Here is a 26088-nt window from a genome sequence, read left to right on the forward strand (position 1 = left end):
TCTCCCATGAACCTAAAATAAAATAGTACATCTTTCTAGTTCTGTAATTTCAAGAAGGAAACTTCGACTAACACCATCTGTGTCTAGCCAGCAAGTTTTTGTATGTGTCTGTTTGGCAACTTGCGAAGTTATACCCAAATAACTATCTCGAACCGTATATCACACGGTAAACCAGATGTAGCAAATCCTTTTGACAGTAAATATAAATGTCTTTTAATAACATTGTGTTTACAAATGATAAAACCAAATTGCCTGTTCGTGACATTTGAATGCCATTTAGCTTTTCCTCAATGAGCTAAAAAAACACTTCAAATTCACATTTCATGTCTATTTTAATCTCATGTGGCATGTATTGCAAAATATGCCCCTTCAGTGTGATGAAAGACCCTCTGCTACGCGTTGGGTCCTGATCACACTGTCAGGGTTTATTTCTGCGATAACAACCCGCCGCCTGTACATTTTCCCTTTACATAATGAAGACAGCTGAATTATTTTGTAGTGTATTTAAATGTATAATCATTTGTGCTTTGGATGCATTTGACAAAAACTAAAATGAAAAGCTTGAAACACCACTAACCTAAATAACTTTCATATTTCAACAACATTTTGAGAATCAGACCCTGATTTCATGTAGAAATAATGCAAATGAATTCATGTTTCTGAGACCGAGCGTGCAGGACTAACAGTGGGCTCTCTTTGAAACTATGCTCACTCACAAAACGTCGGAAGCGGTGCGTTATCAGTCAGTTTCTTACCGTGCACGGTCAGGGTTTGTCCATGCTCAAAACGAGGCAGAGGTGGTGCCAACCTCATGTGTAGTACCTTTAAGTGGCTTAACCAAACACTTTAAATGTTAAAACATATATTTAACGATCGAAACATTTTATGAAAACTACAATTATTAAGTTATATAAAAAAATTCTTTGTTTCAACCAAATCAAATAAAGCTTTTCAAATAACTTTTCAGCCCCCAATAGCAAACTAAATGATTCAATCATCTTTTATATTTGCTAGTGACTGAAAAATTTTGTCTTTCCAACAAAAGAATAACTATAAAATCACAGCTCCGGAAAGAGTTAACAACAATACATTATGTACTGTGAATATATCTTTGGAGAAAGTATGGACTTTACCTCACAAGTATCTGCTTACCAAAATAAGATAAATAACATTTTAACTGATTCATAAATGTTAGCGGACTAAAGCCTTTCTCAGGAAATAGAACCCAGACATTGAAGTGAACTGCAGTTTTTGTCAATCTGACCCATTCATTCATTTTGGCAATGCATCTGCTGCAAAAAAAAATTTGTTTGATTTTTTTGTTTATCTTATTTTGTATGCAACTTTAATTTAGTTTCAAAGATGCTTTCTTTGGATTGTTTGACTATTCAAAAAGACTATTCACATAATTGTAGCAATTCTGTCAGTGAAACACACCCTACAGCACGTAAAACGCTTCAATAAACACCATTACATAATGGTAATGTAAATAATAGATCTTCAATACGACATGTTAACACAAACATAAAAATGTACCATTTAAACGACTGAAATCAGTTATAAGAAAAACATTCACAAGTTTAGTGGCTTGTGTTGGTATTTTATTAAACAAGCAACACTCAGGGAACAATAAAAAATAACATCCATACATTTTTGTTATGAAATGACAGCACTTGGTGTCCGTGTGCTCTGAAGGCTATTTGTCCTGTTTTCTGAAACGGTCGAGTGTCGACGACTTCTCCAACTGCTGCCTTTCACTGGATTTCTCCTTCTGCAGTTTCATTAGCTCTTTCACGTTTTGTCGAATCACATCCTGAGAGGTTTTGGACAGACACCAGATTTCAATTAGATTGATTTCCATTACATACTAGAGAGGTTCAAGATAGAAGCTAAAAGTTGTCTTGTCACTTTTGTCTACTCTGGCTTTTATTACACAAAGAAAATATGTTCTGTCATAAAATCAACATGTAGCTATTATATAGGCCTGTCCATAAAAAGTTAAATTACACAAAACGACAATGTCAAATAAAATGTCAACCATGTCAAATGTATAAACAAAATTTTGTCCAGTTCATTGTATTATATCAGTCCAAAATTGCTTTGATACATTTCATCGATTCATTTATTGTGATAAGTTTTGGATGCACTTTGTGTGAGATATGGTTGGAATGTGGGGCTCTCTCGACCCTTGAGTACCCTTGCCCTAGTGCATTCCAAATGTAATTAACTGTAAATGAGAAACAGAAACAATAAGTCATACCCTCTGATCCTCGTATGCCACTTTCCTCTTTCGTTTCTCTACAGCACCAGCAGAGCTTCGTCCTTTTTTCTTCGACCTTGGTTTAAATTTTTCTTTTGCCAATGGATCATAACCCTGAAAAGAACACAAATACACACTCGTCAGATCAAACCACCAATAATAAATTGACAAAATATTGGAACACTGTTTGCCACTTTTTTGCATTGTGACGTCAATGAGCCACCTACATGCACTGCATAGAGTCATTCATCACTGGGGTTTAAACAATATCATAATCGTAAATACAGAATAAATGCAACTGCTGTGTATATGCATGTGCCACATATGAGCAGGTATTAAATACACTGTTCAATATTTATCACACTACAGTATGATTATCTATAAAGCTAATAAAAAATAGACTAATAAATGTGTTCATCCTCTAATTATTGACAGACCCATGTAGTTGGCAGGGTTTTTTTTCCCCACCGTGTTGGCAGGACACCAACAATCAGCAGTGGTGCTGTGGTTGGGTATATTGGTCTGTTTTTGAACCACACATTGGTTATAGTTTGCGCTGTACACAATTGGTGCCACTTCACCATTACAGGGAAAACCAAAAAATAGAATTACATTTTAACTGTTGACAAAGCTAATTATTATTTCCATTGTGAAAGAATATATTTAAAATCCTTTTTTTTTTTACAAATGTTCATAAGTAAGTATTTGTTTTACTGCCTAAAATGTCAATAGTCCCCAAAATAGACCTCATGCAAAATCACATTCATGGACATATGAATGCTGAACTAACCAAAATGTCCACTCTTTCCTTGTGCCTCTGCTCAAAGCTGGCCTGGTCCACTTTCCCCAGCTGTCCGGGGTCCAAACCTATCAGCTCGGGCTGCACCTTCTCCAGAAGAGCCTTGACCTCCCATTCCTGCCTCTGTTTAGCACTGCGATAGGGGTTTGTGTCAAGAGCGTCAAAGTTTGGTTCTCCCGCACCTGGTCAGATAGATTCAACATGCAACATATTAAAGACTCTGCTCCCTTGGCACTTTAACATCATGATAGTGTTCAGAATTCAGAACAAACAGATACATGGTTGTGCACAAGATTATTGGGTAAAATAAAGCATTTTTAATTGGTAGGTAAATTATTTATGTCTGACCTGGAACAATCATGCTGGTAAATCCCTCTCCATGTCCAACTCCAAGAACATCTTCAAAGGGGCAGTAAGCAAGACCCCAAACCTGCCCTCGCACACGATGGGCCATGTAGGGTTTGGATACAGGACTGGCTCCCCAAACGTTCTGATAAACCTTCACATACACACAAAATATGATTATTTTAATTAAAAAAACACATCACACTACAATCGTGGTACTGTAACAGTTGTACAGAGGGCTGGGCTCTTATAGCTGGGCAGATATTTGAATAAAGTTTGCAAATAATGTTTTCTTTTTAGCATGATATACTGTAGAATTCCTCAGGAAAGTGTCAAATGTCTTCTGATACTTTATAGCATGGTTAAAAGTGGACTTTGTAAAAGGAATGTTGACCATTGACTACCATAGTAGAAATAATTATTGTATTTTTTTGTTAAATCTAGCAAAACAAACCTTTGACTACCATTCTAATGTTTCTACTATGGCAGTCAATGGTGCCTCAGAAATCTCGGTTGCTAACATCTTTCTTAATATCTTTCTTTGTGTCAAACAAAACAAAGAAATGTATACAGGTCTGGAACAACTTAAGGTTGGTTCACACTCTTGTTTTTGTGACAGACCAAGACTGGACTTGAATAGGAGGCTATAACTGATGCAATGACCTGTTTCATGAGAACACAAATTAAGAACAGCAGGTTGGGGATTGGGTTAAATTTTAACCGTGGTACCAAGGAAAGGGCTCCGTTTGTCATACAGCCCAACCCAAGTAGTAAACATACTTCTATGTGTTTAACATGATTAATAGTGCTGTCGACTGATCTGATTTCAGGGCTGTTTTAAGAACAAAGAATCCAGGAAAACGTCACACTCCCACAAGTACCTGTACAACATCTCCAGTGGCCGCACTGAGCAGTCCTTTCTGGCTCAGAGACAGGCAAGAGGCTCCGGCAGGCAGAAAGTAAGAATGAAGAGGTTTAAAAGCTCTGATGTCATACACCTTAAGCTTTCTATCCAGACCTGATGTCACCATGTACCTGCATTAAACAAAGTTGTATTGTTTATCGTCTGAGTTCAAAGCTGAAGGTTCATTTTTGATGTGCGCATAAGTATTTGGTGATACTCACGTGCCGGTTTTATCCACTGTTAAGGAACGAACGGCCCCCCGATGGCACAGCATCTTTACAAGCGGCTCTTTCTGATTGGGCGACCACAGGCTTACAGTACCGTTTGAGTGGCCCAAGTGAATTACTGCATTATAGGGATTCTGTGACATCACGTCTAGGCGTCCAGATTTTGTGCAGATGGCCGCGATCTCCTTACCCACCGACACATCTAGATATTGCAGAAAGCCCGTGGCGCTCTGAAAGATAAAGAAATTAACATTAGCTTAACTGACAGTAACGGGGTGAGATATTCAAAGTCGCCCTAAAGTAATTGGTGGACATGACTTGTGAAAACCATCATGAGATGAGATGCAAGATGTCTGACTGCGAATCAGATTTCTAATAAATAGTATTATGATGAAATGGATCTGCAGTCAATAATTGACTCAATTTCAGAATTGGGTGTAGCTTGAAAATATAAGTTGCTGACTCACCGCTGTAGCCAGAATGAAGTGATAGGGCAGAAATTCCATTTTCAAGACATCATTGAATTTCTTCACACAGTGGAGTTCGATGCCTTCAGAGTCATAGATGTAAAGCCACTTCTTCTGTGCCACAGCAAACATGGCCTCTGTGTGGAGCCACCTGATAGTACAGCACAGCGTTTACATCACATCAGAATATGTGATGTTGAAACTAGTAACTGTGTATTATTGCTCCTGTATGACATATTGCTTATTGCTCCCTACCGAAGAAACAGATGTTTTTACACTCTCTATTGGCCTATCGCTTATTCCAAAATGTATTCAATTAATTATTTTCCTCAAATCTACAAACAATACCCCATAATGACAACATGAATGAAGTTTGTCCGAAATCTTTGCAAATTTATTAAAAACAAAAAACGAAATCACAGCTTTTGCCATGACAATCAAAATTGAGCTCAGGTGCCTCCTGTTTCCACTGATCTTCCTTGAGATGTTTCTACAACTTGATTGGAGTCCACCTGTGGTAAATTCAGTTGATCAGACCTGTCTATATAAGGTCTCACAGTTAACAGTGCATGTCAGAGCACAGACCAAGCCATGAAGTCCAAGGAATTGTCTGTAGACAGGATTGTACCAAAGCACAGATCTGGGGAAGGGTACAGAACAATGTCTGCAGCATTGAAGGTCCCAATGAGCACAGTGGCCTCCATCATCCGTCAATGGAAGACGTTTGGAACCATCAGGAGTCTTCCTAGAGCTGCCTCCCGACAAAAAATAAGCGATCAGGGGAGAAGGGCCTTAGTCAGGGAGGTGACCAAGAACCCGATGGTGGAGAGAGGAGAACCATCCAGAAGAACAACCATCTCTGCAGGACTCCACCAATCAAGCCTCTATGGCAGAGTGGCCAGATGGAAGCCACTCTTCAGTAAAGGGCACATGACAGCCCGCCTGGAGTTTGCCAAAAGGCCCCTGAAGAACTCTCAGACCATGAGAAACTAAATTCTCTAGTCTGATGAAAAAAAGATTGAACTCTTCGGCCTGAATGGCACGTGTCATGTCTGGAGGAAACCAGGCACCGCTCATCACCTGGCCAATACCATCCCTACAGTGAAGCATGGTGGTGGCAGCCTGCTGTGGTGATGTTTTTCAGCAGCAGGAACTGGGAGACTAGTCAGGATTGAGGGAAAGATGATTGCTGCAAAGTACAGAGACATCCTCGATGAAAACCTGTTCCAGAGCGCTCTGGACCTCAGATAGGGACGAAGGTCAGGACAATGACCCTAAGCACACTGCCAAGATAACAAAGGAGCGGTTACAGGACAACTCTTTGAATGTCCTTGAGTGGCCCAGCCAGAGCCCAGAATGAACCCGATTGAACATCTCTGGAGAGATCTGAAAAAGGCTGTGCACCGACGCTCCTCATCCAACCTGATGGAGCTTGAGAGATCTTGCTATGACGAATGGGAGAAACTGCACATGGCTGTGAATACTTATGTACACGTGCTTTTTTTATTTTTAATACATTTGCAAAGATTTCAAACAAACTTCTTTCATGTTGTCATTATGGGGTATTGTTTGTAGAATTTTGAGGAAATTAATGAATTGAATCCATATTGGAATAAGGCTGTAACATGACAAAAGTCAAGCGCTGTGAATACTTTCCGGATGCACTGTATGTGGTGGAGAGCACATGAACCCAAAAGCAGAAGTTCTAATCTTTACATAGATACCAAACTTGAGTGGGTAATTCCCAAAGACTGGGCAGCAGTGAAGTTTGCAGGCGTATTTCTGGCCATCTTTGTTAGCAATTTTGCTGCAACCACTCACAAAGTTTATATATTTACAGTAGGAAATTGACAAACTATCTTTACTTAACATCCTAATGACTTTTGGCAAAAGAGAAAATAGATCATTTTGATCGATGAATGTTTTGTTGGCTATTGCCACAAATATACCTGTGCAACTTAAGACCGTTTCGTGGTCCAGGGTCACATATAGCAAGATAGTTATTTAACGGCTGAAAATGGAAATGTGCACGCACTTGATGTCATTCACCGTTTCCATGACGTTGATCTCGCACGTAAGATTTTTAGACTGCCACTCGATACAGGCGACATGACCTCTTTTCCCGCTCAATAGCAGATGCCTGTTATAAAGACAAAACTGTCAAGGTTGTATAATATACAGTGTAAAGAACTTATATTTTTTCTTTTCAATTATTTCAGTATTGGCATCATTGTAATACATGTTTCAACATTTAACATACATGAATGCATACTGTATATCTATCCATTTATCATGAATTTTGGTGTTCAAATGTATACTTTTGCATTCTTTACGCTAACTGAAATCCCCATAGTATAATAACTTAACCTACTATTCAAAAATACTTTTTAAGCACTGACCGTCCAGTTCTGCTGTAGTCAAGCCTATAAGGTCCAAACTGGGAAAGATTCAGGTTGAAATACTGTGGGGAGAGAAACACATTAACTGAACACGCGAGATAAAACCAACTGTGGTTTTCAATGATGCAGCACATAAAAGTCGAGGTGAGGTCTGTCTAATTTCCAAACATACTGCATCAAGACCAATGAACCAGTTTTCCTCCGGTAGCAATTTACATCATATACATAGTCAAACACAGAAATACGTTTACTGGCTGTAGTTCACAGAAGTGTTCAGAAGAAATACTGCCTTTTATATCACCTTTGATCCAGAAGTGATGTCAACCGCATCGGCTATGTCCTCTTGAGAGATCCTGCATGTGTCTTCATCCTCGTCTCCTTCCAGGAACCTGATGACGGAGAGACATAGATCAGCTTTGCATGTGTTTGCCAGTGTGCTTTAAATTCTTAAATGAAAAAGCGTCAGTTCATAAAACTGAAAGTGTTGTCATTAACTTCTCATCTTCAAACTTGGATGACTTCCATGAATCACAAGAGATCTGATCTGATATAATGTTTCACAAACCAGCATGTGAGAATTGATGGATGAGACAACTCCGTCTCATTTCATTAATCACAGATTCTTTTCCCTGACTATTTGTCAGGATATATGGTCAGCATGCCTGAAGAGTCAAAGTGAAGTATATTACCCAGCATCCTCTGGTAGTAGTAGGTCATATCGTGCGGCTTGTTTCTGTGCAAGTTCAGACACCTTCTCAGACCAGGCAATGGCCTCCTTAAGCTTCCGCTGAGCCCCTTTAGGCTGAACACAAAAACAGAGCAAAACTTTAAGGTCATGAAATAAACGCAACAACTGTCAGTGATTCTATCAGGCTGAAGCTCATGACACATATTGAAATTGCTTTATTTACAGTCACAAAATATTCAGAAAATATCAATGCAGTCAAACGTTAATATTACCAATGTATATAAAGAGACATTACAATTAAATCATTGTGATATTATTACAATTGAATAATCAAGCACTCAATTCTTATTTCTAAATAAAGAAAATAACAAATTATTTAAAGTGATGTTTTCGCATCATGGTATTATTTACCGTACTACCGTACAAATATTGATACATTACAGTTAAAACATCCAGAGACAAAAACCTTACAGCAATGGGAATTATCATGAAAACTCCCTTCATTTATGATGAATTTACATTTATGATGAAACATTATTTGCAGTATTTACCTACCGTACATTATTTAACAAACAAGACTTCTTCAGAATCTTTGTTTATATTTGATTGAGTAAAATTTGAACACTTTTAATGTGTATCCAGACTCACCACATTGTGTTTACTTCCTCTCTGGTACTTCTGAAGCTGTTCCTGTGGTATAGGGGCCTCACCAGGGAAAGGGTCTTCTTTCTAAACGAATAACAGCATGAACAAAAGATGAAGAGTCATATCAGAGACCGCGGCACTTTTAAATGATACCATAAAGCTATGCACTGAAGGAAATGAACCCATTAGTCTTGAAGTCAGTTATACCCTAGTGTATGGTAGTCCTGAAGTACAAGAAATAAGCAAGCACACAAAGCCCTGATACTTTATGATACCAGATTTATTTCACATACATATAAAAATGTATGTATTATCATACTTGATGTCTTTAACCAGTGGTTCTCAAACTGTGGTACTTGACCTGTTTAACGCTGTTGTTATTGCTGTAAAGCACTGATTCCACACACGTCTGCCTCTGATCCTGGTTAAATCAATGAATATGTATTTGACAAGAGCCACTGGAGTAAAGTGTGAGTCTCTCTCTGTTATATACAGCTGTTCTCTTGATGTATACATATATTTAATAAATCCCCCATAAAAGTCATTTATAGAGCCGTTTACAGTGCACTACAGAAAGGTGTTTTGTGTCCACTATTACTATTAGCTGGTAAATAAAAAAAGTGTTTGTATTATTATTGGAGGTGTAAAGATAAAGATTCCCCTTAAAGGAGTCATCGCATGAAAACCCCAGTTTCTGTGTTTAAGTGCTATAATCGAAGTCAGTCACGGGCTGAATAGAACAGCCAGTGTTAAACTCACTCTATATTTAAATGTTATTTGGCAGATGGGCACTTGGAGTTAAGCTGTATGTATGTTAACACATTATGTGTGTTAATATGTTTAGCGGCGGCAAGCTGTCACTATTGTTTTGCTCATGAACAGGGGTGAACACTGGGGTTAGTTTTAAACGTCTCAGATCATTCATCCTTAAGCTGAAAAATCTATCACAGCATACTAGTTATGCTCTCACGTTGCGTGTACCGTTATAACTTGTCAATGACAAGCACGAAAAACCACGTAATTCCGCTGAGATCTGCAGGTGCGCAATTCCGTGGATTTTAGGCAAGCACACACGCACAACGCGAGCACATTAGGATGTGCTGTGACTGGCTTTTTTGTCTCCGGACGAAAGATTTGAGACATTCATTCATTTTCTACCGCTTATCCGGGGCCGGGTCGCGGGGGCAGCAGTCTAAGCAGAGATGCCCAGACATCCCTTACCCTAGACCAGGGTTCCTCAATTAGTTTTCACCAAGGGCCAAATTCTACTAACAATAGCAAGTCAAGGGCCACCGACTATAATTGGATAACTACAATGTTTGTTCTGCTATTATTATTATTATTGTCATTATTATTATTATTTTTTTTTTACAGTTGTTTATTTGTTTTAAAAAAAAATCACAATATAAATATGTTTTTTATTAGTTCTATTTCCTCAGTTTTGATAAAACAGTAACATTATATTCACAAACTCTCTTCAGCACACGACGAGCTCGGAAACGACGATGTGGCAGACTCGAGCTCTCGCGAATAAAGTTTACCAGCCTCGTGACTGCATCCATCGTCTCTTTCATTTTTCAACACCGATTTATGAAGCTAGTGCTTATCAGGCCTTTTTGATGTCCAACCATTGAGGGAGCCCCGTCAGTAATGACAGAAACAACTTTGCTCAAATCTAATTCATTATTTTTAAAGAACTCCGTTAGTTCATTAAAAAGTATTTCACCGGTTGTGCGGCCATGCATCAGCAGCAAACAAATCAGCTCTTCGCGGAAATCCTTCCCATAAAAAAAATCGGACAAACACCGCTGTGCAATGTCGGTTAGTTCGCGAGACGAGTCTATTGCGAGTGATATGGCTTCTGCTTTCTTTATGTCTTATAACAGATTAGACAGGCACTCACCCGCCAATGGCTCCACTCTTCTTGTTGCTGTGCAATCAGATAATGGAACCTGCTCCGTTACCATTTTCTTTATTTTCGCGTCGTGATTTAGAAGTTTATCCACCATGTCAGTTGCACAGGTTTTAATTAATTCGGCGTCAGTGAACGGTTTTTTGGCCTTTGCCAGGTTCCAAGCCACACGTAAGAATGCTGCGGTTACAGGCTTTCAGAATGTTCCGGATAACTGCATTTGAAATTTCTGCGCAATGCCCCGAAATGCCGTTTCAAGTTATCATTCTTGCAGACCGCCACGGTCTTGTGCATAATAAACACGTTGGCTTTGCATTGTGGTGGTCAGGCAAAATAAAACAAAACTGTTAAGTCCATTCTTTTAAATATTCTGTGTCTACCTTTCTCTTTTTTACAATCGCCATGATTTCGCTGTCAACCCTTGTCACTAGCTGTCAATGAACCTGCGCCGTTTGCATTTTCGCGCCAGCATTGTGATTGGCTGATGGAGTACCGCGAGAGCTATGTGAGATCAGAGTGCTTTGTGTGTTTTCGTGCGGTGATGTCATTCCAACCCAAATGAAACTGAATACACTTTTAGTGCATCAAGCGGGCCAAAAAAAATCATTTGCGGGCCGGATGTGGCCTGCGAGCCGCCTATTGAAGAGCCCTGCCCTAGACACTTCCTCCAGCTCTTCCGGGGGGACACCGAGGCGTTCCCAGGCCAGCCGGGAGACATAGTCCCACCAGCGTGTCCTAGGTCTTCCCCGGGGTCTCCTCCCGGTCGGACGGGCCCGGAGCACCTTCCAGGGAAGGCGTCCAGGAGGCATCCGTAACAGATGCCCAAGCCACCTCAGCTGACCCCTCTCGATGTGGAGGAGCAGCAGCTCTACTCCCAGCTCCTCCCGGGTGACCGAGCTTCTCACCCTATCTCTAAGGGATCGCCCAGCCACCCTGCGGAGGAAGCTCATTTCAGCCGCCTGTATCCGGGATCTTGTCCTTTCGGTCATGACCCAAAGCTCATGACCATAGGTGAGAGTAGGAACGTAGATTGACCGGTAAATTGAGAGCTTCGCCTTGCGGCTCAGCTCTTTCTTTACCACGACGGACCGGTACATCGACCGCATTACTGCAGAAGCTGCACCGATCCGTCTGTCAATCTCCCGTTCCATCCTTCCCTCACTCGTGAACAAGACCCCGAGATACTTAAACTCCTCCACTTGAGGAAGGAACTCTCCACCAACCTGAAGTGGGCAAGCCACCCTTTTCCGACTGAGGACCATGGCCTCGGATTTGGAGGTACTGATTTTCATTCCAGCCGCTTCACACTCTGCTGTAAACCGTCCCAGTGCATGCTGAAGGTCCTGGTTTGAAGGGGCCAACACGACAACATCATCCGCAAATAGCAGAGACGAGATCGTGTCGTCCCCAAACCTGACACCCTCCGGCCCCCGGCTGCGCCTAGAAATTCTGTCCATAAAAATTACGAACAGAACCGGTGACAGCCCTGCCGGAGTCCGACATGCACTGGGAACAAGTCAGAATTACTGCCGGCAATGCGAACCAAGCTCCTGCTTCGGCCGTACAGGGACCTGACAGCCCTTAGCAAAGGACCACAGACCCCATACTCCCGAAGCACCCCCCACAGGATGCTACGAGGGACACAGTCGAATGCCTTCTCCAAATCCACAAAACACATGTGGATTGGTTGAGCAAACTCCAATGAACCCTCCAGCACCCTGTAGAGCACATATGTCAGAGTCAAGGCCCGCGGGCCACATCCGGCCCGCGAGAAGGTTTTTTACGGCCCCTGGGATGATCTTGATTTATTATTAGAACCGGCCCGCAGACCGCAGCAAGCCGGCAGCCCGCAGATCTTTTACACGCACCAATACTACATTTCCCACAATGCAACGGTGACGCACCGAGCAGTAGGCTGCTTCATTTCAATATTTATTGGCACAGCAGTCGTCAGCATCACAGTAAAATTAACTTTCAGATACCCATCAAAAATGGCAAAACGGAAGGTGGACACTGAGAACCGGGGGTTTCAAACAAGGTGGGAGTCGGAGTATATGTTCACGGAGGTAGCTGGAAAACCTGTGTGTCTTCTGTGTGGAGAAAGTGTGGCGGTACTGAAAGAGTATAATCTGAGACGACATTATGAAACGAAACACGCGGACAAAAACAAGAATATGGACATGGAACAAAGGCTACAAAAGGCAGAGGAATTAAAACGAGGCCTCAAATCTCGACAGGCTCTGTTCAAAAAAGCCAAATCACAAGGCCAGGCTGCTGTCAAGGCCAGTTTTATTTTGGCAGAAGAGATCGCTAAATCAGCCCGGCCATTTACGGAGGGGGATTTCATCAAAAACTGCATGATTAAAGTTTGTGACGAAGTTTGCCCAGAAAAAAGGCAACTCTTTTTAAATGTGAGTCTGAGCAGAAACACCATTGCCGAGAGAGTAGACCAGTTGTCCATCAATCTAAAAGAGCAGCTTGTGAAAAAGGGAAAAGATTTCATTGCATATTCCTTGGCTGTGGATGAGAGCACCGACATTTCTGACATTGCCCAGTTGTCAATTTTCATCCGCGGAGTGGACTCCAGCCTAAGCGTGACAGAGGAGTTTTTGGCTTTACGTCCTATGCATGGCACAACTACGGGGCATGATTTGTATGAAGAGGTGTCAAGATGTGTAAATGAGATGGAGCTGCCTTGGGAAAAACTCGTGGGTTTGACAACTGACGGAGCACCTGCGATGTGTGGACACAGGAGCGGACTGGTGGCGAAGATACGGGAAAAGATGCAAGAGGAAAACGCGACAGGTGAGCTGACAGCTTATCATTGTATCATACACCAGGAAGCGTTGTGCGGTAAAGCCTTGAAAATGGAGCATGTAATGAGCATCATCACGCGCACAGTTAACTTTATCAGAGCCAAAGGTTTGAATCACCGCCAGTTCAAGGCATTTCTGACGGAGTTAGAAACGGAGCATGGTGATTTGCCTTATCACACAGAGGTGCGATGGCTAAGCCAGGGAAAGGTGCTTCAAAGATGTTTCGAGCTTCGTGAGGAGATTTGTCTGTTCTTGGACAGCAAAGGGAAAGACACAACACAACTCCGAGACGAAATGTTTCTGTGTGAAATGGCTTTTCTGTGTGACATTACGAGTCATCTGAATGCAATGAACTTGCAGCTGCAGGGTCGGGATCATGTCATCTCTGATATGTACAGTACAGTGAAGGCATTTAAAACCAAACTGACTCTGTGGGAGACGCAGATGCAGAAAGAAAATTTGAGCCACTTTCCCAGCTGCCAGACCATGAAAGAGAAGCTCTCTACCAGTGCGTTCCCGAGCGCACAGTTGGCTGATAAAATAGGTATGCTTGCCGCTGACTTTCGACGCCGATTTGCTGACTTTGAAGCACAAAAAAGCAGGTTGGAACTGCTCGGTAACCCATTTGCTGTTGACGTGGAAAGCTCACCACCAAACCTCCAAATGGAGTTGATTGACCTCCAATGCAATGATGCACTGAGGGCAAAATATGCGACAGTGGGTGCTGCGGAGTTCGCCCGTTTCCTCCCCGACACAATGCCCCAGCTGCGCATCCAGGCTGCTCAAACGTTGTCTATGTTTGGCAGCACATACCTGTGTGAACAACTGTTTTCTTTGATGAACCTGAACAAAACATCACAAAGAAGTCGACTTACTGCTGAACACCTCCACTCAATTCTGAGGATTTCCTCAGCTCAGAGCCTTACCCCGAACATTGATGAACTTGTGGAAAAGATGGGACACCACCAAGTATCACCCTCAACCTCAAACAAGTGAACATTACTGTGCAATCACATATTTAGAGTTTTTACTCCGTTCAGTTCAACATTATTCATAGTGGAGCATTGCCTCTGAGTAACACTGTATGTAACATTTTAATCATATACCATGTTTTTGGTTGTTTTAGCAGCTACACTAAGCATATTTCTGTGGTGAAACAGAATAGATTTTAAATTCATTTTACATGGCTATTATTCATAATATAATTCATAAATTCATCAAACAGGTCAGAGAGTGTTTAATTTAAATTCAGATTAAAAATATAACAATTACTTTGACCATAACACGACTGTTTCACCCTCAACCTCAAACAAGTGAACATTACTGTGCAATCACATATTTAGAGCCATAAGAAAATATTGCTTTATTTATCTGATCATATTGGAATATATTTGTTAGGTTTTCAGTAGGTTCAATTAGGTTCACTAGACTATATGCGTCATTTAAAAATTTTTCAATGAACATTCGAACAGTCCGGCCCTCGGCTTGTAGCTAAATTTTTTATTTGGCCCTCCGTCCATTTGACTTTGACACCCCTGCTGTAGAGGGTGTAGAGCTGGTCCAGCGTTCCACGGCCTGGACGAAAACCACACTCTTCCTCCTGAATCCGAGGTTCTACTATCGGCCGTATTCTCCTCTCCAGTACCCTGGCATAGACTTTCCCGGGAAGGCTGAGAAGTGTGATCCCCCTGTAGTTGGAACACACCCTCCGGTCCCCCTTCTTAAAAAGAGGGACCACCACCCCGGTCTGTCCCCGACCGCCACGCGATGCTGCAGAGGCGTGTCAGCCAAGACAGCCCCACAACATCCAGAGACTTGAGGTACTCAGGGCGAATCTCATCCACCCCCGGTGCCTTGCCACTGAGGAGTTTCTTGACTACCTCAGTGACTTCGGCCTGGGTGATGGACGAGTCCACCTCTGAGCCCTCAGCCTCTGCTTCCTCAATGGAGGACGTGACGGTGGGATTGAGGAGATCCTCGAAGTACTCCTTCCACCGTCCGACGACATCCCGAGTTGAGGTCAACAGCCTCCCACCTCAACTGTAAACAGCGTTGGTAGGGCACTGTTTCCCTCTCCTGAGGCGCCGGACGGTTTGCCAGAATCTCTTCGAGGCCAGTCGATAGTCCTTCTCCATGGCCTCCCCAAACTCCTCCCAGGCCCGAGTTTTTGCCTCCACAACCACCCGGGCAGCAGTCCGCTTGGCCTGCCGGTACCTGTCAGCTGCCTCAGGAGTCCCACAAGCCAACCAGGCCTGATAAGACTCCTTCAGCTTGACGGTTTCCCTTACTTCCGGTGTCCACCACCGGGTTCGGGGATTCCCGCCTCGACAGGCACCGGAGACCTTACGGCCACAGCTCCGAGTGGCCGCTTCGACAATGGAGGCGGAGAACATGGTCCACTCGGACTCAATGTCTCCAGCCTCCCTCGGGATCTGGTTGAAGCTCTGCCGGAGGTGGGAGTTAAAGATCTCTCTGACAGGAGACTCGGCCAGAGGTTCCCAGCAGACCCTTACAGTACGTTTGGGTCTGCCGAGTCTGTCCAGCTTCCTCTCCTGCCATCGGATCCAACTCACCACCAGGTGGTGATCAGTTGACAGCTCCGCCCCTCTCTTAACCCGAGTGTCCAAAACATATGGTCGCAGGTCAGATGAAACGACCACAAAGTCGATCATTGACCTGCGGCCTAGGGTGTCCTGGTGCCACGTGCACTGATGGACACCCTTATGCTTGAACATGGTGTTCGTTATAGACAAACTGTGACTAGCACAGAAGTCCAATAACTGAACACCCCTCGGGTTCAGATCAGGGGGGCCGTTCCTCCCAATCACGCCCCTCCAGGTGTCACTGTCGTTGCCGATATGGGCGTTGAAGTCCCCCAGTAGGACGACGGAGTCCCCAGTCGGAGTACTTTCCAGCACCCCTCCCAGAGACTCCAAGAAGGTCGGGTACTCTGCACTGCCGTTCGGCCCGTAGGCACAAACAACAGTGAGAGACCTAACCCCGACCCGTAGGCGCAGGGAAACGACCCCCTTGTTCACCGGGGTAAACTCCAACACATGGCGGGAGAGCTGGGGGGCTATAAGCAGACCCACACCAGCCCGCCGGCTCTCCCCATGGGCAACTCCAGAGTGATGAAGTGTCCATCCTCTCTCGAGGAGTGTGGTTCCAGAGCCCAAGCCATGCGTAGAGGTGATCCCGACTATCTCTAGTCGGAACCTCTCAACCTCACGCACCATCTCAGGCTCCTTCCCCGCCAGCGAGGTGACGTTCCACGTCCCTAGAGCTAGCTTCCGTGTCCAGGGCTCGGGCTGTCGAGGCACTCTCCTCCGACTGCCGCCCGATCCACTACGCACCGACCCCCTATGGTCCCTCCCGCACGTGGTGAGCCCACGGGAAGGCGGCCCCACGTCGCTCCTTCGGGCTGAGCCCGGCCGGACCCCGTGGGGAAAGGCCCGGCCACCAGGCGCTCGCATACGAGCACCGACCCTGGCTCCAGGGTGGTGCCCCGGTTGCGCCATACCGGGCGACGTCACGGTCCTTGAGTTCTTTTTCATCATATGAGGTTTTTGAACCACTCTTAGTCTGACTCGTCGCCTAGGACCTGTTTGCCTTGGGAGACCCTACCAGGGGCATATAGCCCCCGACAACATAGCCCCTAGGGTCACTCGGGTACTCAAACCCCTCCACCACGTTAAGGCGGCGGTTCACGGAAGGGTTTGAGACATTTAAAACGAAACTAACCGCCGAGAAAGCTAAACCATTGCGATGTACTACACGTGTGTTTTGTTGACACGCCAGACAGAAAGGGGGGTGGGGTGCGCGGTAACTCAATCATTTAAAGAGACATGATCCAAAACGTGTTGCTGTGAGTATAGCCGTTTTTGACAAGGCAGAAAGGGTTTTGTTTACACAGCCAATTGAGTGTGTTTAAGCAAAATATGATCCAGATATTTCATTAAGACCCTAATAATAATGCCAACTTGTAAAAATGGTTCATCCGATCAGTCCTTTAAATGTGCACCTTTATTTACGGTAGAATCACCGCTTACTGCAAAATTAAGAGATTCATGTTTAAACATTTACGTATTATAACCTGGAACATGGATGTGGGAAATATATACAATTAAATCAAAAGATTGGTTTTTCAAAATAGAGCAGGTGCTACAGAACAGATTGTGTTCTACAGTAACATACAGCATTACTTCACAGGCGTTACTGGATTGTACTGAATATAAATGAACAGTTTATTGACAGTCTTTGGTTTTACACTGCTGTCATTTTAAAGAGTTCATATTATTTGAATGTAAGCTTAAAGGGTCCACTACTGTGAGAATCGAAGAGCTTCAGAGTGATGTCAACATACAAACAAAATATATTTACATATAATTTTAGAGATATTGTCAATATTTTTTGTAAATCTTGTCCTTTAAATTGAATGTAAAACGTATTCATTAAAACCTTTGAGGTCATCCCCATTATGTAAATTCTCAATCAAGCCTTAAATAATCACAGATGGTTTTCACTTTAAGATAATTTTTATAAAAGGATTTATACATCATTAAGATGACAAAATCTAGATGGAATTAGTTTTCGCCCAAAGATGAAAGAGGCATGTTATCTGTTCAAAGTGGGAGCCATAAGAAACCATATCCCAATTAGGTCAGGTCTGTCCAAAAACATCATTTAACCCTGCCTGTGAAAATCCATCTAAAGTTATCTACATCTTAAAGTAAAAAACATCCAGTGAAAATATAGGGCTGCTCGATTATGACACAAATCATAATCTCGATTATTTTGGCCGATATTGAGATCCCGATTATTTAACACAATTACATGAAAATTAAAAAACTTGGCCTTTAAACTCTGAATTTAACTGAAAAATAAATGTACAGAAATAGCCCTGCTGAGTCCCACTGTGAAGGAAAGGGTGCGCTGTGGATTTATACTACAAGAAAAGAGAGAGAGGATCCTTGCTAAATGGAAAGCGGCACAATAATCGTTTACCTCCATTATTTTGTTTTAGTAATTGATGAAGGACAAAATTAACGATTACGATTCATTTTTGATTACAGCCCTAAAAAATATTTAACATATAGGCTACATTATTTTAGTGGTCTGTTTTTTCTGTGATCGACTCTGTACTTTCAAATAAAACATTTATTTAAAATAAACAAGATTTATTTAAACATGAAGTGAGCTTAATAGAAACAAGGGTGTACCCATTAAGCCCAGACAAACTTTTTGCGTTAAATGTGAATTTTAATTAAAATGCTTTTGTCGATTAAAATAAGGGTACAATGTATTATATGAGAGACTCATATTTTATTTTAACAGAGCTTTTTGTACTAAAATCAATATCTTGTGCACTAAATTGTCTTAGTGTAGATCTTAAAGGGTTTAATAGGTATGTTTACCCTTGTCATTTTTCTCCATTTTGACAGAATGTGTAATATGATTTACTTACCCCGTACGGGATCTGTCCACCTTTCCTTCTTTTGACTGATCCTGTGTTTTCTGTGGATCTGTCTCCGGTGTTTTCTGTGGATCTGTCTGCGGTGTTTTCCGTGGATGTGGATCCGTCTGCAGTGTTCTGCTCGCTGTTTTTTAACTCTTCGGTCTTCTCCCAATACCGCTTTACAGGCTATAAGAAATAAACATATATCGTTTTCATATCATCCGCACAGACACGTGACCGCTGTTTATCTGAGTCTAGTGTGAAGATTACGGTAAAGGAATACGCGTCACAGTATTACCTTCTGCTAATATCAAACTCTTACGTTTTCTGATCTGCTTTATTACAACAAATACAAATATATTTCCACATGTGACACTTTAGAAATCCTTTACGGATACACACTGACACGAACACATGTCGAGACGTAATAAACCAGGCATTCTTGGCCTCATCTCTTCCTTGAAGGTTACTTTCCAGTATTACTAAAAAATGAATATTTCCGTTTCACAAGACACACATTTATACTCAAACGCATACACGGGTCTAATAACCTTTTTCTTATTCTTTCTCCCCACGTGTGCATTCTTCGCAGTATCCTCCACCAGCGCCGCCATCTTTGTTTTGAAATGTGCGGCTTCTTCTTGAGGTTTTATTTGTGGTTGTCAAAAGAATTGGCGCTCTGCCGCCACCCACTGGTGTCAGAATGTCCCTCTATGAAGGTAGAATAGTAGCAAAACTCGAGAGCACGTAGATGTGAATTTGAGACTTTGTACAATAAATATTTGCACTTGTATGCTACAATTTACACTCACAGCTTCGATGTGAAAACCTGTATATTAAAAATCTGAAGTTGAACGCTGAGATTTGCACTCGCAGACAATAGTCACAAACCTGTATTCTGAATTTGAAGCTGCAGACAAGTAGTCAAAAATGTGTAAAATGACAGACACAGCTATACAATGACAGACACAAACTTGAAATACATATCTGCATTTCTTCTTACATTCACATTCTCAGTACAACCTCAAATAGGCACTTGCAACTTTTTCAAATTTCGCGCTTCGACTTTTGCGACTCTTATCGCGATATATCAGTTGCAAAACGTCTCCGGTTACTTTCGTAACCTCGGTTCCCTGAGAAGCGGGAACGAGACATTGCGGAGACCGCATATGAAACTCCTCCTCTTTTTCACTTTTCCTGAAGTTCTATAGGATAACGCCAGTAAAAAAACTGGCCAATTGTCGCAAGACATGCACAGTATGCAAATACTGACAAATCTAGACAGTATAAATACAGTGCATGTGATGACAATCCTCAGAATCTACGAGAGAACGCCCGCCCGGTGATAAGCGGCGAACACGCCGATCTACGCAATGTCTCGTTTCCGCTTCTCAGGGAACCGAGGTTACGGAAGTAACCGGAGACGTTCCCTTTGAGAGCGGTCACTTCGACATTGCGGAGACCGCATATGGAACGATAGTACAATCCCGCCGTGAGAGCTAGCAAAAAAAGCCCGACAACTGGGATGACACACAAAGTATGTGGAGCATACAAATCAACCATTCGCGAGGTCACCCCAAGCATTAACCGCTGATTGGCTGAAACCGGCCTATGAACTGCTAGATCACTGAGTACGCCAATGAACTGCTAGATTGGCCTCTTTGGCAAATTTGCATAACCAAACCCAACGAACGCAGCGGGCTGCGCTGAACAGGGCAGACACCACAGCAGTAGAACAAGCACGGAATCCCGGGCGATATAATAGTGAACATAAGTACACCAAGCACAGTGTAAACAGCAATGCGGCAACAACTGTGTAGCATAAGAAATACAAGGTAGAAGATAAAGCTTAATCAGCACTCACCGAGAGGACTTGAGAAGCCAACGAGGACACATCCAATCTGTAGAACCTGGCGAAGGTGTTCTGTGAAGACCAGCCAGCTGCACAGCATATGTCCTGAATAGATGTGCCCTTAGACCAGGCCCACGAAGTGGCGATAGCCCTAGTCGAATGAGTTTGATACCGAAGGGGCAGTTCCGACCCTGACTCTCGTACGCCAAGGTAATAGCGTCCACCACCCAGTGAGAGAGCCTCTGTTTTGAGACAACCCGGCCTAGTACCCCCACCAAAACAAATAAAGAGCTGCTCAGACTGCCGAAATCCGGCCGTGCGATCAATGTAAGCCCGCAAGACCCTTACCGGTCAGACCGCTCTCTGAGCGTTAGCCTCCTGCGAGTCTGACGACTCGGAAGACAAAGCGGGCAAAGAAATGACCCGAGCTCTAAAAGGGGTAGACATGGACTTTGGCACTAACCCGATTTTGGCCGGAGAAGTGACGTGGAGTAGCCGGGTGCAAAACGAATGAAATCAGCGCCGACTGAGAGCGCTTGTAATTCCCCTATGCGCTTAGCCGAAGCAAGGGCGAGACGGAGAACGGTGAGCTCTCTTACAGAAGCCGCGTCCAAAGGCTCGAAAGGGGGAGAAGAGAGAGCCTTCAACACCAGCGCTAAGTCCCGAGGTGGCACCGAAGGGGTTCGCGGGGGGAAAAGTCTCCTCGCTCTGACCACCAGCATGTGCCTACCAATCGATTGCCCATCAACCGGGGAACAAAATGAGGCGATAGCAGCCACATAAACCTTCAGCGTTGAAGGGAGGCCGCCGTTGTCCAGCCTGTGCTGTAGGAAAGATAAAATATCAGACACAGGGACTGAGACATCAGTCGGGTCGATATTGTTACTGCTGCACCATTTAGCAAACACCCCCCATTTTAGAGCGTATAAACGTCTGGTAGACGGCGCACGAGACTCCGAAATAGTATCCAGTACACGCTGAGGGAGTGCAGTTAGAATCCCCGAAGTGGCCAGGCATGGAGGTTCCACAACTCTGGGCTGGGGTGCCATATCGTGCCGTTCACTTGGGACAACAGGTCTCTCCTGAGGGGAATCCGCCACGGCGGTGCCGTCAACAACTCCCTCAGGTCCGGAAACCATGGTTGATTCGGCCAAAACGGAGCGACGACAATCACCGACGCCGACTCCTCTCTGATTTTGCAAAGCACTAGGGGTAAAATCTTCACCGGAGGAAACGCGTAAAGCCGAACGACCGGCCAACGCACCGTCAGCGCGTCGCTCCCCATGGGGGTGTGGATCAGCGAGAAATACAACGGGCAGTGTGCGTTCTCGCTTGTCGCGAATAGATCCACTTCCGCCTTCCCGAAGCGTTCCCAAATTAAAAGGACTGTGTCAGGATGAAGCCTCCATTCCCCGTGCGGAAGACCCTCCCTCGAAAGCATGTCCGCTCCGCGGTTCAGATGACCGGGGATATGCGCTGCTCTGATAGAGAGTATATGCCGATCTGCCCACAGGAGACCCGCCGCCTGTTTGAAAAGAGCTCCGGAACGGATACCTCCCTGGCGATTTATGTACGAAACCACAGACATGTTGTCGGTGCGAATCAGAACATGTTTCTGCTCCAGCCTCGACTGGAAAGTATGAAGAGCTAGACACACCGCCTTTAGCTCCAAGCGATTTATGTGAGAACACCTAGGTGGCAGACCGCTGACGCCATGAGACCCAAAAGCCTCTGGAACTCCCTCAGGGGAACAGACCGGCCCGGCCTGAGCAAATGTAGAGCTGAAGAGATGGACTCCATCCGCTCTGGGGAGAGGCGAGCGCGCATCTCCACTGAGTCGAAACATACCCCCAGATAAGTTATAGACTGACTCGGCGTGAGTTTGCTCTTCTGCATGTTCACGTGCAGCCCCAGGGATGTCAAGTGACAAAGCAGCATCTGCGTATGACCAATTAGCGCCTTCCGAGAGTGGGCTAAAATCAGCAAATCGTCCAGATAATTGAGAATGCGCATTCCGCTCGCTCTGAGAGAATGTGCGCGGAGCTAATGCCAGCCCGAATGGGAGGACAGCAAATTGGTACGCTGAATCCTCGAATGCGAATCGCTCTACGGATACAAACCAGTCCCCGGGACGCACTTGTGCCATGATCTGTTTTAGAGTTGTCATTCTGAACGCTCGCTTGTGAAGCGCTCGGTTGACGGGTCTCAAGTCCAGAATCGGACGCAGACCACCATCTCTCTTGGGCACTACAAAATACCGGCTGTAAAACCCGCTTTCTCGCTCGTTCGGAGGGACACGCTCGATCGCTCCTTTCGCGAGCAGGCTGTAGATTTCCTGCCTCAACACAGGCCGAAGGAAACGGCGTCCGCGATGGAAGGCGGGGGACGAAGGCTCTCGTCCAGGTAGAGGACTGGGGAATGAGGTGATGGCAGAGGACGGGGGCCCGGAGCCGGGTCGTCGCCGCCACCTCGCGGGGTGGGTGGACTCACCAGTGGCTCGTTGGCGGCGGTGAGCCTCGACCCAATGAGTCCACGAGCGATATTCCTGCGAGTCCTTAAGACACGCGCCGGCAGGTCCGCACAGTGCGCGCAATCAGACTCGCAGAATGCATCCTCCGCGTGAGCGAAGCCCAGGCAGGCAATGCAGTGCTCGTGAGTATCCTGCGGGCCAATGGTGCCCGCGCAAAGACGACAGAATGAAGCCATCGGATGCTGTGAAAGAAGTTCTAGTTGCGTCTTCAAAAATGGCAGCGTGAAAAAGAAGATTCTGAGGATTGTCGTCACATGCACTGTATTTATACTGTCTAGATTCGTCAGTATTTGCATACTGTGCATGTCTTGCGACAATTGGACAGGTTTTTTACTGGCGTTATCCTATAGGACTTCAGGAAAAGTGAAAAAGAGGAGGAGTTTCATTAGCGGTCTTCGCAATGTCTCGTTCCCGCTTCTCAGGGAACCGAGGTTACGAAAGTAACCGGAGACGTTTTGCAACTGATATATCGCGATAAGAGTAGCAAAAGTCGAAGCGCGAAATTTGAACTTGCAGTGACAGACTTGAGAAGTTGCAAGTGCCTATTTGAGGTTGTACTGCGAATGTGAATGTAAGAAGAAATGCAAATATGTATTTCAAGTTTGTGTCTGTCATTGTATAGCTGTGTCTGTCATTTTACACATTTGTGACTACTTGTCTGCAGCTTCAAATTCAGAATACAGGTTTGTGACTATTGTCTGCGAGTGCAAATCTCAGCGTTCAACTTCAGATTTTTAATATACAGGTTTTGCCCATATACAGAATGCCCATTTAACATATGAATTGAAAGAAATTGTTAGGAATAACAATAGTTAAATACTACTAATGAAAACATCAAAACAAAGAACTGTTTTTAAGGTGAAACATGCAAATGTGCTATTCCATTTTTGAAATATGTAGCTACTTGCTCGGGGAGGACTTTGAGAATATGATTTAGGTCAAAGAGGTTCAGCTAAAAAAAGATGGAATTTAACATATGGCCAAACTTTGCATGTGTGTGTTGAAACTCTGTTTGTATCTCAGCATATGTCGTATTATTTTCTCCTTAAAGGGATCGTTCACCTAAGAAATGAAAAATCTGTCATGAATAACAAGAACTTCTATATTCGTTTGAACACACGCAAGGAAAGATATTTGGAAGAATGTTAGCAACCGACAGTTCTGAGGCACCATTGACTACCATGAAAAAATTATTTTGCCATTTTTGTTGTTTTGTTGAACACAAAAGATATTTGAAAAGCAAACAGTTCTGGAGCACCTTTGACTTTCATTGTCAGATTTACTACTATGGGAGTCAAGGATGCCCCAGAAATTTCTTTGAAATTTTCCTAATATCTCTTTTTGGATCAAAGACATCTATCCAGATTTGTAACAATTTGAGGGAAAATCATTCATGACAGAATTATGGATGAACTACTATAGAATTCATCGTTTCATTATTTTCCTCATTTTTGAATTTGCTTTGGATAAAAGCGTCTGCTATATGATTATGCAAATGTTTTAGTTATTAAATTCGACCTAATCTGTCCTTGTTTTTATTCTACAAAAGGCTTGTAAATATAATTTAAAAGGAATTATATAACTGTATTTTTAGATAGACGTTCCTCTGTCCTACAAGTATTACTGGATTTATTTGTTTCTATTATCCTTAATAAGAAGATTGTACATCTATCATGAAATAAACATTTAATATAGTTAAAATTGCTTAATAAAAATATCAATCGTAAATATATTTCAATAACCGTGCTTTTTTCCCCACACAAAATTGAAATGGTATTTTGCAAAACAAAACCCACTTGATTCAGAGGGTTGTGTAAACAAGACATGTATTAATAAATAGGTCCCGCTTGAGAGCCTACAAGGCGTCATCCTCCTTCATCCTTAAGCTCTTCTCAGAAAAGTGGTTTTGGTTCTCCTCCACCCATGCAAAGTGCAGACAAATATTTCTCATGACCCCTGAGTGCAATATAAGAAATTATAATGTAATCAATCAAGTCCAAGTTCATGGAGACTTTATGAGCTCAGTTTTTAATTTGAGGCGCCATCTAGTGGACATTGTGATCCAACAGTATGTCATAACTGAGCTATTGAATCAGATGTGCAAGGTTCTGGGCATATTTAAGTTCATCTACATGTTTTACAACAAGATGTTTTCATAAGTCTTGGTAATGAGACTCCATTTGTCACGGTTCGTAAATCCTATGCCTCCTTCTCGTTTCGTGCTTGTTGTTTTAATCATAACACTCATCATCTCTCATCAGAGATTCAGCTGCATCCAATTCCCGACACCGGCTGTGGCCAATCCCAGCACCTTTAAATTCTCACCACTTTCTTGTTTCCTTAGTCAGATTGTTGTTGGTGTAGTCCCGGTCAACGGTGACTGTTGTGTGTTCGCTCTGTTCCTGTCAACTGCTGTGGATTGTGGTCTTGTCTGACCAGCACCTCTCTATGCTTCACTCACTGGGCATCTGACCATCAAAGTCCCTGCGCCATTCACCTGCTACCTTTTGGACTTCCTCTAATTGTTCTACACAATAAAGAGTGTTATTTTGCAATTGCTTCCGAGTCTCTGTCGTGACAGAATGATCTGACCATTTCAATAGAAGCAGCGAGTAGCACTTCAGCAGCACTGGAGGAATTTTTGAACAGTAACAGACTTCGAATGGATTCCCAGGAGAAGAATCTCAACGATACTGCTTGTGCTGTACAAGCATTAGTGGCACAGATATCCGAGCTCACCCAGCAGCTCCAACATCTGCAAGCTCCCACTGTGCCTCCTGCACCGCGGG

General features: G+C 43.5%; 1 protein-coding gene across 1 annotated transcript; it reads right to left on the reverse strand.

Moving 5' to 3' along the window:
* Positions 1 to 1560: 1560 nt before the first annotated feature.
* On the reverse strand, positions 1561 to 19554 carry wdr46 (WD repeat domain 46). Its single transcript, XM_079467792.1, has 14 exons — positions 19469 to 19554; positions 18927 to 19103; positions 8738 to 8818; positions 8091 to 8203; positions 7703 to 7790; positions 7402 to 7463; positions 7038 to 7142; positions 5003 to 5153; positions 4530 to 4765; positions 4286 to 4439; positions 3408 to 3558; positions 3051 to 3241; positions 2261 to 2374; positions 1561 to 1813 (listed from the first exon to the last, which is right to left on the reverse strand). The coding sequence occupies exons 1-14, from the start codon at positions 19529 to 19531 to the stop codon at positions 1697 to 1699; spliced, it is 1803 nt and encodes a 600-aa protein (XP_079323918.1). The 5' UTR covers positions 19532 to 19554; the 3' UTR covers positions 1561 to 1696.
* Between the last annotated feature and the right edge of the window lie 6534 nt (positions 19555 to 26088).

Source organism: Barbatula barbatula, assembly GCF_947034865.1.
Source record: "Barbatula barbatula genome assembly, chromosome: 11".
In the NCBI taxonomy this organism is placed as follows: Eukaryota; Metazoa; Chordata; class Actinopteri; order Cypriniformes; family Nemacheilidae; genus Barbatula; species Barbatula barbatula.